Source organism: Heterodontus francisci, chromosome 5 (assembly GCF_036365525.1).
Source record: "Heterodontus francisci isolate sHetFra1 chromosome 5, sHetFra1.hap1, whole genome shotgun sequence".
Lineage (NCBI taxonomy): Eukaryota > Metazoa > Chordata > Chondrichthyes > Heterodontiformes > Heterodontidae > Heterodontus > Heterodontus francisci.
The window spans coordinates 187,141,901-187,160,191 of record NC_090375.1 but is presented as its reverse complement, the minus strand read 5'-3'; the positions used below and the strand labels follow the sequence as shown (position 1 = coordinate 187,160,191).

At 43.6% G+C, this 18,291-nt stretch overlaps 1 protein-coding gene across 2 annotated transcripts in view; it reads left to right on the top strand.

Annotated features, from left to right (window-relative positions):
- Positions 1-243: 243 nt before the first annotated feature.
- Positions 244-18,291, top strand: part of ctdp1 (CTD (carboxy-terminal domain, RNA polymerase II, polypeptide A) phosphatase, subunit 1) — a 331,549-nt gene continuing 313,501 nt past the window's right edge. For both annotated transcript variants that reach the window (XM_068032467.1, XM_068032465.1), the window contains exon 1: positions 244-798. In XM_068032467.1, the coding sequence (XP_067888568.1) occupies positions 458-798 (341 nt within the window). In that variant the 5' untranslated portion in view covers positions 244-457. The remainder of the gene's footprint in view (positions 799-18,291) is intronic.

The window sequence follows — 18,291 nt, the reverse complement described above, 5'->3', positions numbered from 1 at the left end:
CTGGACACTCCATGGCAATCCTGAACACCATGTCCCACTGCACTTTCAGTCTAAATCCTCCTTTTCACCTGTCATAACTTGATTATTGACCTGTCATGGGTTGCGTGGGGTAACTGTTGTCAGCTTTCTTGAATGCACTGACAAGTCTGCATGCTTCTGCAATACAGACATATCGACGCTTTATATGTAAAGCTGCTATAGGTATAGGATCACGCTGCAAAATAACAATTTGCACCAGTTTCTGTTGGTGTGCAATGGGGCAGTGTAGTCGGAAGACATACTGTCAGGTCCCTGCATGTGTACCGGAAGTTCCCTGTGCGGGCTCCGGGTGTATTATTTCCTGTTTACAGGCGGGAAGAGTGAACATTTTGCTGCACTTCTGCCTTTGAATATTTCTGTGTCTCAAGACTGAGGATTTGTTAAAAAAAAATCTTCTCTCCACCCCAGCGGTTAGAAGATGGCGGCGTTGGCGGAGGCGCGGGAGCCGGACCGGGACCAAGACCGGGAACCGGACGGCCTGGCGGCCGGGGCTGCAATTGGATCTGGCACCGCAGCTGCAGCCCCGGCCGTGTTAGAAGTGGCGGCCCCGGGCTCCAGACCTCTGCGGCTGCTGGAATGGAGCGTGAGGGTGGGCTGGCCGGTGCAGATCGGCACGGTGCTGGCTCACTGCCTCCCCGTGGAGCAAGAGAGTGGCGCCGAACGAGAAAGGCCCCGGCCGCAGGAGAAGCGGGTGAAGTCGGACCGGGCCGGTGTGGTCAAGGAGCTGTGCTGGCAACCGGGCCAAGTGGTGCCCAGCGGGTAAGAGCGAGGCAAGGGTTGGAACGTGTCCCGGGGGTGGGGGAATACAGAACACAATACGTCACAATGGAATGGAATGTGGCCCGGGGATGGGGGGAATACAGAACACAATACGTCACAATGGATTGGAACGTGGAGTTACAATGGAATGGAATGTGGCCTGGGGATGGGGTGGCAGCGCGCGGTGGGGCATAGGGGCTGAAGGAGCAAAAAAAAAGACAGTTTTGCAAAACATGTGCTCATTGTATTGGGGGAAGGGCGTGTGGTTCTCCAGTGGAAGGACGAGGACAATATTGGATTTTTTTTTTAATTTGTGGGGGCGAGGGGCTGTAAAATTTGCTCTTCAAAGGAGGCACGAGTGCATAAGGTGCTATGAGTGCCCCTGAGCCGATGTACATTTCGCTGAGAAACAGCTCTGTTGAGGTGAAATTGATTAGACAGGTGATTGCTGCGGTGTAGATTCATTGCTACTTTTCTCTTCAAAATGATGAACTGGAGTTGAGTAGGATAACCTGTAGAAGGATCATCTTACAGGTGATACCGGTGCTTCTACCCCTGGTTGGAACCCGAGGTGTTTCTTGTCATGTTTACGTATTTTTGGTTTTAGTCCTTTCTGTAGGATATTGCCGCGTTACTATCGTATGTAGGTTAATTAGCATTCACATTTTGCTCTGGCAAAGGTAGAAAGTACCTGTTGAAACGTAATCAAACGGAATAGTATTTTTAACTTTACTGCCTTGGTAACCAATATAAAGCAAAATTTCAGGAGTTTCTCGGCAGACCCAATTGACTGTCGTAACAACTTATAGCATCATGAATGATTATAATACGGCAGGAGGCCATTCAGCCCATTGTGTCCCTGTTGGCTCTGTAATAGCATTTCTGCTGCCCTTTTCCTGTAGACCTATATTTTTCTCCTCTTTAGATGCTATCCAATTCCCTTTTTGAAAGCCGCAATTGAACCTGCCTCCACTACACTCTCAAGCAGTGTATTCCAGATCCTAGCCACTCATTGCAGGAAAAAAATGTTTCTCCTCATGTCACGGTTGGTTGTTTTGCCAATCACCTTAAATCTATTTCCTGTGGTTCTCGACCCTCTGCCAATGACAACAGTTTCTCTCTACCTACTCTGTATGGAACCCTCATGATTTTGAACATCTCCGTCAAATCTCTTCTCGACCTTGTCTAAGAATAACCCCTGCTTCTCCAACCTATCCATGTAATTGAAGTCCCTTAAGCCATTCTGCTAAATCTTTTCTTTTTTAATTCATTCATGGGATGTGGGCATCGCTGGCCAGGCCAGCATTTATTGCCCATCCCTAATTGCCCTTGAGACGGCAGTGAGCTGCCTTCATGAACCGCTGCAGTTCATGTGGGGTAGGTACACCCACAGTGCTAGCGGTTAGATACTACTGAGTGGCTTGCTAGGCCATTTCAGAGGGCATGTAAGAGTCAACCACATTGCTGCGGGTCTGGAGTCACATGTAGGCCAGACCAGGTAAGGGCAGCAGATTTCCTTCCCTAAAGGACATTAGTGAATCAGATGGGTTTTTACAACAATCGACAGTGGTTTCATGGCCATCATTAGACTAGCTTTTTAATTCCACCTTCTGCTGTGGTGGGATTTGAACCCATGTCCCCAGAGCAATACCCTGTGTCTCTGGGTTACTAGTCCAGTGACAATACCATTATGCCACCGCCTCCCCTCTGTACCCTCTCGAAAGTCTTCACATCCTTCCTAAAATGTGGTTCACAACACTAGTTGAGACCAAACCAGTGTTTTATAAAGGCTCACCATAACTTCCTTGTTTTTGCACTCTCTGCCTCTATTTATAAAACCCAGGATCCCGTATGCCTTACTAACCACTTTCTCAATCTGCCCTGCCAGCTTCCAACAATTTGTGCACACATACCCTCAGGTCTCTCGGTTCCCTCACCCTCTTCAGAATTGTACTGTTAGCTTATATCGTCTTGCCCTGTTCTTCCTACCAAAATCTATCAGTTCACACTTCTCTGCATTAAATTTCATCCGCAACATGTCTGCTGATTTCACCAGCCTGTCTATGTCCTGTTGAAGTCTATCACTATCCTCCTCACAGATTACTGTACTTCCAAGTTTTGTGTCATTTGCAAATTTTGAAATAGTATCCTGTAACCCAAGTCTAGGTCATTAATATAGATCAAGAAAGGCAGTGGTCCCAGTACCGACTTGTGCGGGAACCCCACTTCCTCCAGTTCAAAAAACAACTGTTCATCGCTACTGTTTCTTGTCACTCAGCCTGCTTTGTATCCATGCTGCCGCTGTCTCTTTTATCTGATGGGCTTCAACTTTGTTGGCAAACCTATTTTGTGGCACTTTATCAAACACCATTTGGAAATCCATGTGCACCACATCAACTGCATTATCCTCATCAACCCTCTCTGTTACTGTATAAAAAAAACTCAATCAAGTTAATTAAACACGAATTATGTTTACCAAATCAATGTTGGATTTCCTTAATCAATCCACACTTGTCCAAGTGAGTGTTAATTTTGTCCTGGATTATTGGGACAAAAGGTTTCTCACCACTGAGGTTAAACTGACTGGCCTGTAGCTGCTGGGTTTACCCTTGCACCCTTTTTTGAACAAGTGTGTAACATTTGCAATTATTCAGTCCCCTGGCACCACCCCTGTAGCTAACGAGGATTATGGCTAGTTCCTCTGCAATTTCCTTCCTTACTTCCCTCAGTATCTAATTCTGGCCTCTTGGGCATCCCTGATTTTTAATCGCTCCACCATTGGTGGCCCTGCCTTCAGCTGCCTAGGACCCAAGCTCTGGAATACCCTCCCTACACCTCTCAGCTTCGCTTTCTTCTTTTAAGACACTCTTTAAAACCTACCTCTTTGACCATCATCTAACCTGTTATCTCCTTTTGTTGCTCAGTGTCATACTTTTGTTTTATAATGCTCTTGTGAATTGCCTTGGGATGTTTTATTACATTGAAGGTGCTATATAAATATAAACTGTTGTTAAATCCTCAGATGCATCCCATCCTGTTCTGGTGACTTCTCCACTTTTAAGCACTGCCAGCCTTTCTAATACCCTTTTTATTAATTTTTATACTGTCCTGTATATCAAGTTTTTACTATGACTTTGGTAGCTTCATCTTCCTAAGTAGAGACAGATGCAAAGTACTCATTTAGCACCTCAGCCATGCCCTTTGCCTCCATGTTATATTCCTTTGTGGTCCCTAATTGCCCCTCCCCTCCACTTAACTACCCTTTTACTATTTATGTGCCTATAGAAGACTTTAGGTTCCCTTTTAATTTAGCTGCCAGTCTCTTATACTCTCTCTTTGCCTTATTTCTTTTTTCACCTCCACTCTGAACTTTCTATATTCAGCTTGGTTCTCACTTGTATTATCAATGTGATATCTGTCATACACCCCCTTTTTCTGCTTCATCTTACTCTCTATCTCTTTTGTCATCTAGGGAACTCCGGCTTTGTTTATCCTACCTTTTCGCCCCATGTGAGAGCTATCTCAGTTTTAAAGGCAGTCCATTGTTCCATTACAGTTTTGCCTGCCAGTCTTTGATTCCAATTTACCTGGGCCAGGTCAGTTCTAACCCTACTGAAATAGGCCCTTCCCCAGATAAGTAATTTTACTCTAGATTGCTCCTTGTCCGTTTTCATATCTAACCTAAACTTTATGATACTATGATCCTAAATGTTCCCTGACTGACACTTGATCCACCTCATTCCCAAGAACCAGATCCAGCAATACCTCCTTCCTCAGTGGGCCAGAAACGGTACTGATCTAGAAAATTCTCGTGAGCGCACTTCAAAAACTCTTCCCCCTCTTTGCCTTTTATGCTATTACTATCCCAGTTTATATTAGGATATATAAAATCCCCATTATAACTACTCTATAATTTTTGCACCTCTGTAATTTCCTTGCAAATTTGTTCCTCTATATCTTTCCCGCTATTTGGTGGCCTATAGAATATACCCAGTAGTGTAATGGCACCACTATTGTTAACATTAACCAAATAGTTTCTGTCTTTGACCGCTCCAGGACATTCTCTCTCTCTCTCTAGCATGGTAAATTCTCCTTAATCAATACTGCCACTCTTCCTTCTTTCTTCCCTTCCCTATCTTTCCTGAACACCTTGTATCAGGAACACTTAGTACCCAGTCCTGCCCTTTTTTGACTCCGGTCTCCATTATCGCTGCAACATCATATTCCCACGTGGTTATCTATGCCTGCAGCTCACCAACCTTATTTATCATGCTCTGTGTGTTTACATACATGCACTGTAAACCTATTTTCGATGTTATTGTATTCCCTCTTATTCTGACCCCCATCTGATACCTTACTGTTTCTTACTCTAGTGCTATCTCTCCCAATCCTTTGTGCACCTTGTTTCTCCTTTCTCATGCTGCATCCTGGTTCCCATCCTCTTGCCAAGTTAGTTTGAACTCTCCCCAACAGCACTAGCAAACTGCCCTGCCAGGGCATTGGTTCCAGTTCAGTTGAGATGTAACCCTTCTGGCCTGCACAGGTCCCATCTCCTCCAGAACTGGTATCAATGTCCCAGGAATCTAAAGCCCACCCTCCTGCACTATTTCTCCGTGCATTCATCTGCTCTATCCTCCTATTTCTGTGCTCACTTGAGTAATCCAGAAATTACTACCTCTGAGATCCTGCTTGCTAGTCTCCATCCTAGCTCCCTAAACTCTGCTTGAAGGACCTCATCCCTCTTTCTACCTATGTCTTTGGTACCAATATGGACCATGACCTCTGGCTGTTAACTCTCCCCTCTCAGAATCTATGTAGCCACTCGGTGACATCCTTGATCCTGGCACCAGGGAGACCACATACCATCCTGGTTTCACGTCTGTGGCGGCAGAAATGTCTGTTCTGCTAACTATAGAATTTCTTATCACTATTGCTTTCCCAATTTTCCTTCTGCCCCTGACCCCCGTACAACTGAGCCACCAGTGGTGCCGTAGACTTTGCCTTGGCTACAATCCCCAGAGGAACCATCACACTCACTGGTATTTGGAACTGAATACTGGTTGGAGAGCAAGTATGCACTCCTGCACTACGTGCCGGGGACTCTTGACTGTCTGGCTGTCACCCATTCCTTTTTTGCCTGCACACCGTTAAGTTGTGGGGTGACCACATCCAGAAACAAGCTGTCCACGTAGCTCTCAGCTGCTCGGATGCACCGTAGCGATGCCAGCCGCTGCTCAAGCACCGAAACCCGGAGCTCGAGCTGGTGCATCTGATGACACTTCCTGCACCTGTGGTTGCCCAGAACATGAACTTTCATTTTAACACCAACTGAGAGTGATGCAGTGTATATTAAGCCTTTCAGTTCTAGATTGATTCAAACATAACAGTTGTGGTCACTAGAAGCAAAATTTTTCTTTCCCTCACTTCGGCACTGTTATTCTTAGACTAAAATGGGGCTGGCAGACTTGATGTAAACTGTCGACTATATCAGTCCAATCCAGGAAAATGAGCTCTGTGTGCGCATGCCCTCTTCACTTACTGCCAGCCAAGTGTTAGTCAAGTTGTAATGTTAACAAAGAGCTATTGGGATAGTTGGCTCTCTGTTAATGTTAATGTTCGTGTCAACTGTGGCTCAGTTGTTAGTACCTTTGCCTCTGAGTCGAAGGCTGTGGTTTCAAGCCCCACTGCAGGACTTGAGCACAAAAATCAAAGCTGTACCCCATTGTGATACTGAGGGAGTGCTGCACCGTCAGAGGTGCCGATTTTTGGATGAGATGTTAAACCGCGGCTTTGTCTGTCTACTATTTTGAAAAAGAGCAGCAGCACTATCCCCGGTGTCCTGGCCAATATTTATCCCTCAGTCAACATCGCAAGAACAGATGAGCTGGTCAATACCACTTGGCTTTTTGTGGGAGCTTGCTGTACGCAAAATGGCTGCTGTGATTCCTACATTTACAACAGTGACTACACTTCAAAAGTACTTCAATGGCTGTAAAGCACTTTGGAATGCCCTGTGGTCGTGATCGGTGCTACATAAATGCACGTGTTTCCTTTCTCTTTAAAGTTTAAACTGTTCTTCAGATGTCAATTTTACTGTCTAGGAACATTTAAACTTTGTGTCACATCGGTTGCTGTTACATTGCAGCTGGTACACCACCAAAGTGGTGTGAAACTGCTCCCTTAAAGGTCCCTGCTTTGATTTCAGGCACCTTCATGCTTTCGTGACACTGCGTACTTTGCATCATTGCAAAGTTGAAAGCAGTGTCTGATGTTATTAGGCTAAGAAAAATCCCTGCATAGCATAGACTATACTATGCCAGAAGATGCACTAATGTTTTTTTTTAAAGTACTAAATTAATTCTTGGCTTTATTGGTTTTTGGTTTTGTATAGTTGATTATAGATGGCAGATCTTGTATGGAGTTACGTTGAGTTGGATGATATGTTGTTTTCTAATAATGGGCTGTGTGACGCACACTATCAGGGCCACATAGCTCTCTAGCCGCTTCCTCTGCTATTGTATTGATTTGTACGTTCCCAGAACCAATAAAATGCAATCACTGCTGTAGTTTAGAGAAGTGTTTACACACAGCACGATCCCACAAACAGCAATGAGTTACGACCAGATGATTTTTTTTTAGTGATGCTAAGTTAACCAAGATACTGGGAGAACTCCCCTATCATACTTCAAAATAGTGCCGCACAACATTTAATGCCCACTTGAGAGGGCTGACAGGGCCTTGGTTTAACATCTCATCTGATGGATGTGAGCTCCAATAATGCACCACTCCCTCAGTACTGCATTGAAGTGCGGCTTCTGTCATGTTCTTTATCCTCTCTCCTGCTTCTCTCCCCTTAAATTCTCCTTTTGCCTCTATTTCCCTCTATCGTCACCTTTTTTTTTCTCTCTTCCCCCCTCTCTTTTTGCATTCCTTTAATTCTAGGGTTCAACAGATTGTTATAAATTATTGAAGGTTTGCTTTCCAGCTTGTCATTACCTAGATCCCTTGGTGAAGTTACTGCCTGGTAATCCATCTAGTATTTTTGACCATCAAATAAATGATAGTGACGTTCTTGACCAGGCGCTCTCCACCATAAAGTATTGTCATCTCTCTCTACCACATGTAGGAGGTTATGTGATAAGTATTGAATCTGTCTTTTGGATGACATATTAAACCAAGGCCCTGTCTGCCCTCTAAGGTGGGCATAAAAGATCCTATGGCACTATTTCGAAGAGCAGGGGAGTTCTCCCCAGTGTCCTGGCCAATATTTATCCCTCAACCAACATCACAAAAACAGATTATCTGGTCACTAACACATTGCTGTTTGTGGGAGCTTGCTGTGCACAAATTGGCTGCCACATTGCCTACGTTTCAACAGTGTCTACACTTCAAAAGTATTTCATTGGCTGGTCCTGAGGCCATGAAAGGCATAACCTAAATGCAAGTCTTTTTTTTAAACCAATGTCCCAATGGACCATAACTTGGTGAGAATTTCACATCATGTGACTGTTGGGTATTGCTTTTAGCTCAGAACAGTTGTATATAAGTTGTAGCTTTCTCCTTAAAGACTAATTGCCGATATTTCTATACTTTTATATATAGAAATTGATGTCGACCTTAATAACCTATCAGAAACATTACGATTACCTCTTTATCCTAGTTACTATCTTCTGTTTATCACTTGAAATTACTTTCATTATTGCTGGTCTCTTCACATAATTTAAAAAAGTACAAAAATGCAGTATTGCATGGAAAAGTAAGCAGTGAGTGGTTTTGGTCAATATTTTAATGTAGAATTTTACAGCATAGATATTGGCCATTTGACCAGTGTTAATGCTCCACTCAAGCCTCCTCTTACTCTGCTTTGTCTCACCCTATCAGCATTTTCTTATGTGCCTTTCTCCCTCGTGTATTTGTCTGGCTGCCCTTTAAATGCATCGCATTAAAGTGTAACAGTGAAAATTTTCTGGAGTTATTGCCTTCATGTTAATTTTATTTTTTACTGAGAATCATATCAATCCTTTATGTCTGGATTCTCACCTTCCCCCCCCCCCCTCGCCCTGAAAAAAAAGGAATCCTCTAACGCTGCTGTTAAATTAAAAATTTTAAAAATGTGGCATAAACCAGAAATTCCTGAAAGACCCTAAAATGCTTTCAACAAAAATTATATCAGGGTAACAAAGATTTTTTGACATGGCACTTTTCCAAAGGAGGGTTTGTATGGAGAGCAACCTGTTGGGTCCCTGTACCTTTGGTTAGTTAACTCTGTGTTGTTCACACTCTTGAAGTAAATTTCAGTCGATCAGTATTCTTGCCGCATTAAGCTAAGCAAAAAGTGTGTACTGACGGTAGATAGTTCAACGTGTACAGATATAGAATGATCCAGCACAGAACAAGGGTATACAGCCCATTGTGCCTGTGCTATCTCTTTGAAACAGCTATCCAATTAGTCCCGCTCCCTTGCTCTTCATCCATTGTCTTGCAAAGGTTTCCACTTAAAGTAATCATTCGGTTCCCTCTTGTAAGATATTAATAAATCTGCTCCCCCCCCCCCCCCCCCCTAGTCACTGGACTAGTAATCCAGAGGCCCAGGCTAGTGCTCTGGGGACATATGTTCGAATGCCACCAACGCAGATGGTGAAATTTGAGTTCAATTAATAAATCTGGAATTAGAGAAGCTAGTCTAATGGTGACCATGAAACCATTGTCGATTGTTGTACAAACCCATCTGGTTCACTAATGTCCTTTAGGGAAGGAAATCTGCTGTCCCTATCTGGCCTGGCCTACATGTGACTCCAGATCCACAGCAATGAGGTTGCCTCTTAAATGGCCGAGCAATTAGGGACGGGCAATAAATGCTGGCCTAGCCAGTGACACCCACATGCCACGAACGAATAAAAAAAAAAGTGTCCTTGTTCATGAGCCACTGAAAGCTAACATGCAGGTAGTGCAAGCAATTAAGAAGGCAAATGGTATGTTGGCCTTTATTACAAGAGGATTTGAGTGCAGGAGTAAAGCTGTTTTAGTGCAATTATAAGGAACCTTGGTGAGACTACGCCTGGAGTAATGTGTGCAGTTTTGGCTTCCTTACCTAAGGAAAGATATACTTGTCATGGGGGGAGTACAACGAAGGTTCACCAGACGAATTCCTGGGATGGCGGGATGGTCCTGTGAGAAAAGATTGAATAAACTGGAGTTTAGAAGAATGAGAGGTGATCCTATTCAAACATATAAAATTCTTACAGGGCTCGAGAGGCTCGATGTAGGAAGGATGTTTCCCCTGATTGCGGAGTCCAGACCAGGGCACACAGTCTTAGAATAAGGGGCAGACCATTTAGGACTGAGATGAGGAGGACTTTCTTCCCTCAGTGGGCAGTGAATCTTTGGAATTCTCTACCCCAGAGGGCTGTGGAGGCTCAGTCATTGAGCATGTTCAAGACTGAGATCGATAGATTTCTACATATTAAAAACATTAGGGGATGGGGGATAGTGCAGGAAAATGATGTTGAAGTAGAAGATCAACCATGATATAATTGAATGGCGGAGCGGGCTGGATGGTCGCCTCCTGCTCCTAGCTCTTATGTTCTTATGCATTCCAGATCATGATGACTCGCTGCATTTGCCTCATCTTGTTTCTGGTTCTTTTGCCAATTGCCTTAAATCTGTGCCCTCTGGTTACTGACTCTTCTGCTACTGGAAACAGTTTCTCCTTAGTTCCTACATTAAAACCCATCATGATTTATAACTGAAACATCTTTGTAATGGTGTCCTCTTACAATGTGTTGGGATTACATTTGTGGATCAGGCTATCATTGTGTATTTGTGAGATCTGCTTGTGTTGGAGAATGTTGCAGGTTGGTTTCGGCAGTGGTAGGCCGGCTGTTTTACAGTGGTCATTGGACGTGTGATTTTTGGGACAAGTTAATTGCCCTCCTTCTCGCATTCACTGAAGTACTTCATGTTAATGCCACACAATGGATGGAGGCTGACATGAAATGCTTAGAAAGAAATTGTAAAGTAAAAGGGAAAGGGCATTGTTTTCAGTTCCATGAATTGTCAAAGTCTTCCTTAATTTTGAATGGGGATGTTTTATCAGGGTTATTTAAAGTTTGAAGTAGAAGTTTGGAACTCTCTTCTGCAAAAGGCATTCGATGCTAGATCAGTTGTAAATTTTAAATCTTTGATAGATTTCTGTTTACCAATGGTCTAGAAGGACATGGGGAAAAGGCGGGTATATGGAGTTAGGTGACGGATCAGCCATGCTCTCATTGAGTGGTGGAGCAGGCTTGAGATGCTAAATTGCCTCCTCCTGTTCCCAAGTTCTCATGATGTCCTAAATTATATATTTATATCGCATCTGTCATGATTTGGGGATGTGCCAACTCGCTTTACAGCCAATGAAGTGTAGTTACTGTTGTCATGTAGGAAAAGTGGCAGCCAATTTGTGTGCAACAAGGACCCAGAAACATCAATGAGCTAATGACCAGATATAGTCCATGGGACCTTTTGTGACCACCTGAAAGGGCAGGCGGGGGTCTTGGCTTAATGTCTCATCCAAAAGCCAGCATCTCCAATAGTGCAGTGATCCCTTAGTACTGCACTGGAGTGTCAACCAAGCTTTTGTGCTCGAGTCTCTGGAGTTGAACCCATAACCTTCTGACACTGTGGTGTGAGTGTTCCCCATTGAGACTTGGTCTGCACTGGGATGGCTGTATTTTCATCAGACCAAGACTCTTGTGCTGACAGTACTAGAAGCCTCAATAGTTAGTACCGCACTAGAAATTGTATGCAGGTTCTTCTGCCTGGTGTTATGTATCGGATATATTATCTCTAGCTAGCGAGCTAAACGAGCATCAGAAAGATAGCAATCGTATTCGGCTAATTGATCTAAGCATGTGCAGAATAATAGGACATTGATATTAACAGTGGTGCAGTGGTTAGCACCGCAGCCTCGCAGCTCCAGGGACCCAGGTTCAATTCTGGGTACTGCCTGTGCGGAGTTTGCAAGTTCTCCCTGTGACCGCGTGGGTTTCTGCCGGGTGCTCTGGTTTCCTCCCATAGCCAAAGACTTGCAGGTTGATAGGTAAATTGGCTTTTGTAAATTGCCCCTAGTGTAGGTAGGTGGTAGGGAATATGGGATTACTGTAGGGTTAGTATAAATGGGTGGTTGTTGGTTGGCACAGACTCGGTGGGCCGAAGGGCCTGTTTCAGTGCTGTATCTCTAAATAAAATAAAATAAATAAAAACACTAAGATGTGGGTCTGTGAAACGTGCGTCCTCGGCACACTGATGTATGGGAAGGGGCCCTGGACCACCTACAGCAGGAATGAGAGAAGACCCAACTCTTTCCACACCAGTGGTCTTCACCGTATTCTACATATCAAGTCGGAAGAGAAAGTTCTTGACGCCGAAGTAATTAAGGAAGCTAAGTAGCCAAGTCTAAAACTTTTTGCCAATGGCTTGGTCGCCTGTATCAGCTTGGAAGACTGGCAAATTCCAAAATGCGTCTTGCGTGGAGAACTTACAGATGCTTCAAGGCTGCTGAACCGATCTAGGCTCTAGTTTAAAGACGTTTCCAGGAGTGACGAGAAGGTTGGTTAGCGAAAGCTGAGAAGATGGGGCTAATATTAGGCCACTGTGGAGGTCTGCATTCTATCGGGGAAGCCAGAGAGACTGAAGAGAATTGGTTGACGGGGAAAAAAGCAGCAAGTTCATCAGGCTTCCAGAGTTAATACTGTGGTGGGTTCATCATCTAGCCAGCACAGGAACTGGAAGGAGGCCATTCAGCCCCTTGAGTGTGTTCTGCCATTCAGTTCGATCATGGTCAGTCTGTAGATCTGGTCTTCCGATTTACGTCTGTGGCAATGACTTCACTCGAGATCTGGGCTGTTTGGCCACCCATGATGCTGTAATGTGCCAAAGCAACTGAACTATTTTGACGCTCCTGGTCGTAGAGTCATAGAGAGATACAGCACCGAAACAGGCCCTTTGGCCCACTGAGTCCGCGCCAACCATCAACCACCCGTTTATACTAATCCTACATTAGTCCCATTTTCCCTCTCATCCCCACCTTCCCTCAGTTCTCCTACCACCTACCTACACAAGGGGCAATTTTTTTTTTTTTTTAACGATGGCCAATTTACCCATCAACCCGCAAGTCTTTGGCATGTGGGAGGAAGCCGGAGCACCCGGAGGAAACCCACGCAGTCACAGGGAGAACTTTCAAACTCCGCACCGCACCCAGAACCGAACCCCGGTCGCTGGAGCTGTGAGGCTGCGGTGCTAGCCACTACGCCACTGTGCTGCTGTTCTCTTTCAAGATGGATGGATGCCACATTTTAAGATTCTTAATCTTGGAGCCAGGTTCTTGAACATGTGTTCTAAAAGTCATATGCCTATCATCCTAAAATGCATCGAGCATCAATCCAATGGATTTGGTACTACTTGTCATTGTTCAGTGCAGCCTTCAATCTAGTATCCAGATTTCTTTGCAGCTGCTGCAGAGCAAATTGGGCAGAATCACACAGATGTAAAAAAAGAAAAACACTGTATGCTGTAAATTTGAAATAAGAAGACAACGTAATGGAAATTCACAGCAGGTCTGTCAACCAGTGGAAAAACAGAAGAGAATCGGGTGAGTTACCTGCTGGAATCGATTTTTTGCCAGCTGCTCAATTGTAGAACTGCCACTTTTCTTATAGCCTAGTTACACTATTCCCAAGTAATCAGAATGGCTGTGAAATCAGCACAGCCTTACCTGTGTTATATTTCCCCTGGTTAAAAGCCATAGTGGTTAGAATGCATGTCACTGTTCTGTCTGATTTCACAATTATTTTCATAATCCTTGGGTGCATTATAGGTAAGATAGAAGAAGTAGAGTTGTGCAAAGGGAACCCGACCCCAGTACGAATGCCGGGCCCGACATGACACGTGTCCTCTGATCCCTTCGGGGTCGGGTCGGGTAGCAGGCCTTTACATCAGTATGTGGGTAAAGGCCTGCTACCTGATCGGACCCTGACGGGTCCTGCGACATGTGTCGTGTTCCGGCCGGGTCACGTTGGGCTTCTGGGTCTGGCATTCTATCTCGGTCGGGTTTCCTTTGCACACCTTTTAAGAAGAAGCTAGTTCCACAAATAAGTAGGCAGCAACATTTGATTTCAGAATTTCGACAGAATCACAATGTTGATCAAATTTGGAATATTTTCTTCAACTGAAACAGTTAAAATTTGGGTAATATAAAAGCAAAATACTGCAGGTGCTGGAAATCTGAAATAAAAACAGAAAGTGCTGGAAATACTCAGGTCAGGCAGCATCTCTGGAGAGAGAAGCAGAGTTAACGTTTCAGGTCGGTGACCTTTCATCAGAACTGTCTTGTTTTTATTTTAGTTAAAATTTGGGGATTGCTTTGTTGGTCAGTGGCCCCATTGACAACTATTGATGTCAAACCTTGTGATGATGCACCTTTATTAACCCCTAGTTAAATACAACTTTTCTGACACGATTGATTTTAATGACAGCAGGAAGAATGGCTACTTTAACAGCCCACATGGTTAGCAAGTTACAAGATTTAATTATTTATATTGTTTTTTCAAAAGAAAAACCTACTGAAGTGGGGGAAGAGAGGAAAGATCGTTTTAAGTATCAAAATTCCTGCATGTTCATGTGTTTTCAAAGCTTCAGTGGGTTTGCCTGCATGCACTCGTTACAAAAATGAGATTGCAAAACAGCGTGTCGACGATATTTAGTGCACTGTTATCTAAATAGTAAAAATTGAAACCTCCTGGGAGATTTTGCTGTAATTCAACACTTTTAAAAAAAAAAAAAACTTGATCAAATTAATTTCTCAATTGCTGGCAGACAAAGGCCTTGTTATTTTACTTACCCAGACGCATGCTTAGCTAGAGAAGGGAAAAATGACCAGGGTTTGTGATCTCTGCTATAAAGTACATTTGGCAATGCTTGATTATCATTTAGGACTGAGACAAGAAATTTCTTCACTCAGAGGTTTGTGGATCATTGGAATTCTCTATCCCAGAGAGCTGTGGGTGCTCATTTGTTCAGTATATTCAAGACAGAGATCGCTAGATTTTTGGATTCTAAGGGTATTAAGGGATATGGAGATAGTGTGGGCAGGTGGCGTTGTAGTAGAAAATCATGATCATATGAAGTGGTCTTGCAGGGCCGAATGACTTACTCCAGCTCCTGTTTCTCATGTTGTTATGGTCTTGCTGTATCATGTGACTACCAGGATGATAGGCCAACTATATGGCCCTTGAAATGTATTCTTTGTCTTTACAGTTTCTGTGTGATGCCTTGCATGGTTAAATAGCATGTGCCAAACACTGTCTGAATTTGCAAATGATAAATGACAACTTGGGCTAAGATTGGGAGAACTTGCAATTATTTGTCAAACTATGTATTGCAGTAAGAGCTGTCACCTTCAGGAGGGGAGATTTCAGCTATATAAAAAAAAAGCCAATTATGTATAAGATTGCATTTCGTGCTGCAGACCAGGTAATGTTCCACGTAGGAAGTTGCTGCTAAATAAAGTTCACGTGTGAGGTGTTTCACATTAACATTCAGATTCTGTACTGCGGGGACACGATACTTTTCAACTTTTCAGTCAACTGAGAAACAAAAGAACTGGCCAAGCCGCAATCAACATCCGTCTATTCACCCATCTGTTAACTTTGCTGACTGCTTTCTTGCTACACCTGATCATCTGCTGCCTGTTGTACTCCAGTAACTTTCTCTGTACCAGTGTATCTCCTGTAGCAGGTGGTGTTATCAAATGACAGAAGCATCCTACCGTGTAGCATACAGGGTCCGATTCTGCTACTGAGATGGAACTATGTTTAACTATGGCTTACAGTCTTACTGCTTCAAATATCCTGAGGTTAATTATTTAGGGGCGTTAGTGATTAGTCGGTGCTTGTAAATTTCTGGCTGCAGATCTGAAGAAATTAGTGTGAAATGATCTTTTTATTTTAAATAATTTTGAAATCCAATAGGCAACAACAACTTGTATTTATATAGCGCCTTTAACATAATAAAACTTCTTGAACTTCATGGGCATTATAAAACAAAATTTGACATCGAGCCACATGAGACATTAAATCAGATGACCGGAACCTTGTTCTGAGTCGCAGCTTTTAAGGAGCATCTTAAAGGAAGAAAGAGAGTAGAGCAGTTTAGTGAGGGAATTCCAGAGCTTAGGACCTAGACAGTTGAAGGCACAGCCGCCAATGGTGGAGCATTTAAAATCGGGCCAGAATCAGAGGAGTGCAGATATCTCTGAGGGTTGCGGGGCTGGAGGAGGTTACAGAGATAGGGTGGGATGAGGCCATGGAGGGATTTGAAAACAAGGATGGGAATTTTAAAATCGAGGTGTTGCTTGACTGGGAGCGGATGTAGGTCAGCGAGCACAGGGATGATAAGTGAACGGGGCATGCTGTGAGTCAAGACACAGGCAGCAGAGTTTTGGATGACCTCAAGTTTGCAGAAAGTAGAGTGTGGGAGGCTGGCCTGGAGTGCATTAGAAATGTTTAGTCTCGAGGTAACAAAGGCACAGAGGGTTTCAGCAGCAGATGAACAGGGTAGAGTCAGGCAATGTTATGGAAATGGGCAGTCTTAGTGATGGCATAGATATCTGGTCAGAAGCACATCTCAGGATTAACTCAAACATGATGTATAACAGGTGCAAAATGGTTTATTGGGTTAACATAAGATATATTATTATGCGGTTAAAATAAACCCTTCTGATTGAATTAAAGTCGCTGATGAGAAGTGTGGAGTGAGGGGTGGGGAGCAATCTGTTGAAACTGTATCTCTTTATACACTGAGTTCTTGGTTTCAACTTTGCCTTCATAACTTGGGAACATCTACACAAGTAGACAAATGAGACAAAAAGACCTTTGAACCTGTCTTTGTGCAGGTTCTGGTTGCTGGTTTCAGAACAGTATTGGTGTGACACCTGTGCTCACTGATCTACATTAGCTCCCGGTCAAGCAGCACCTTGATTTTAAGATTCTTATCCTTGTTTTCAAATCCTTCTATGGCATTGCCTCTCCCTATCTCTCTCATCACCTTCAGCCCCACAACCCTCTGAGATCTCTGTGCTCATCTAATTCTGGCCTCTTAAGAATCCCTGATTTTAATTGCTCCACCACTGGTGACCGTGTCTTCAGCTGCCTGGGCTCTAAGCTCTGGAATTTCCTGTTAAACCTCTCCACTTCTCTGTCTCTCTCTGAAAAATCTACCTCTTTGACCAAGGTTTAGGCCATCTGTCATAATATTACTTTCTGTGGCTTGGTGCCTAATTTTGACTATGAAGCGCATTGGTATGTTTTATTACTATATAAATATGTTGACCCTAAGAGCAGGTTATCCAACCTCACGATCATAATACCTTGTGGAATGGGGAAGCTGTTAGTAACGGTTTTTTTTTGAAAGATATTTTTATCAGTAAGTAAAGTCACAATTTTTTAATATATATTTTCCAAACCTTCTGCATCTGTGATTCAGCCAGGAGGGTAGAATAGTCTGTGCAATCAGTGCTGGTATATGATTGCTGTCCATTAAGCATGCATCTCCTTGAAGTAAAGCAGAGCATGCCAGTTTGCCTCGTGTTTTTTTTTGAGAGCCGATGGAATGTGCCAAATAAGATCAAGTGTGTTTGAATGATGCGCTAGTTATCAGATTTGAAAACTGACAGTGCTTGAAGTCGAGGCTGCTGATGACATTTAGGCCACAGGTAAATTTACTGTATCGCTGAAGAATTTTGCTGTCCCTCAAGATGTGTGAGGTGGTTTGGTTTCAGTAGTGCGGATGTGTCATGATACTTCTCCTGCTCTAAAACCATTTTGTGTGCAAAATTATGCCTGCCTACATCAGCTTATGAAGCCCAGACTGGACTCCATGAGTCGGGTTCCACCGTGGAGTGCTGATGTACTGTAAAAGGCAGAATAATTTCAATGCTGGGCCAATGTTATAAATATTTCTAACTTGTTTTAAGGGGCATCAGGTACAAGGTTGTCTACACTGCCTCGTGGGCCATACATGATTCGTGAAATCCTGGCTGTCTGACCCACAAGCCAGGTAACTATGTTTTATTTGTGGTTATGTTCATCTCGGTTCATGCAGTTTGAATTTTGTTTGCTTATAGTTTTGGAAAGTGCTTTCCTGATGCTGCATTGGCAGATAAAATTTAAACTTTTATATGTAACCCCATACGACCTCCATTTGTACGCACTCACGTGGCTCTCAAAGACCTAAAGCTTGATTATAACTAAGTGCATCAATGTGGTGTCAGGCAAACCACCGCCCCCCACCCGCCCACTACCTGCCAAGACTGAGGCACACATGATTTCGCCACATGAACTTTAAAACTTAAAATTGCAAGCCCCTGACTGGAAAGATGTTTGCATAGTAACTAGCAGAGTTGGAACAAGGGACAAAGGACCATGCCCTGACCCATTCAACCAACAATGGACT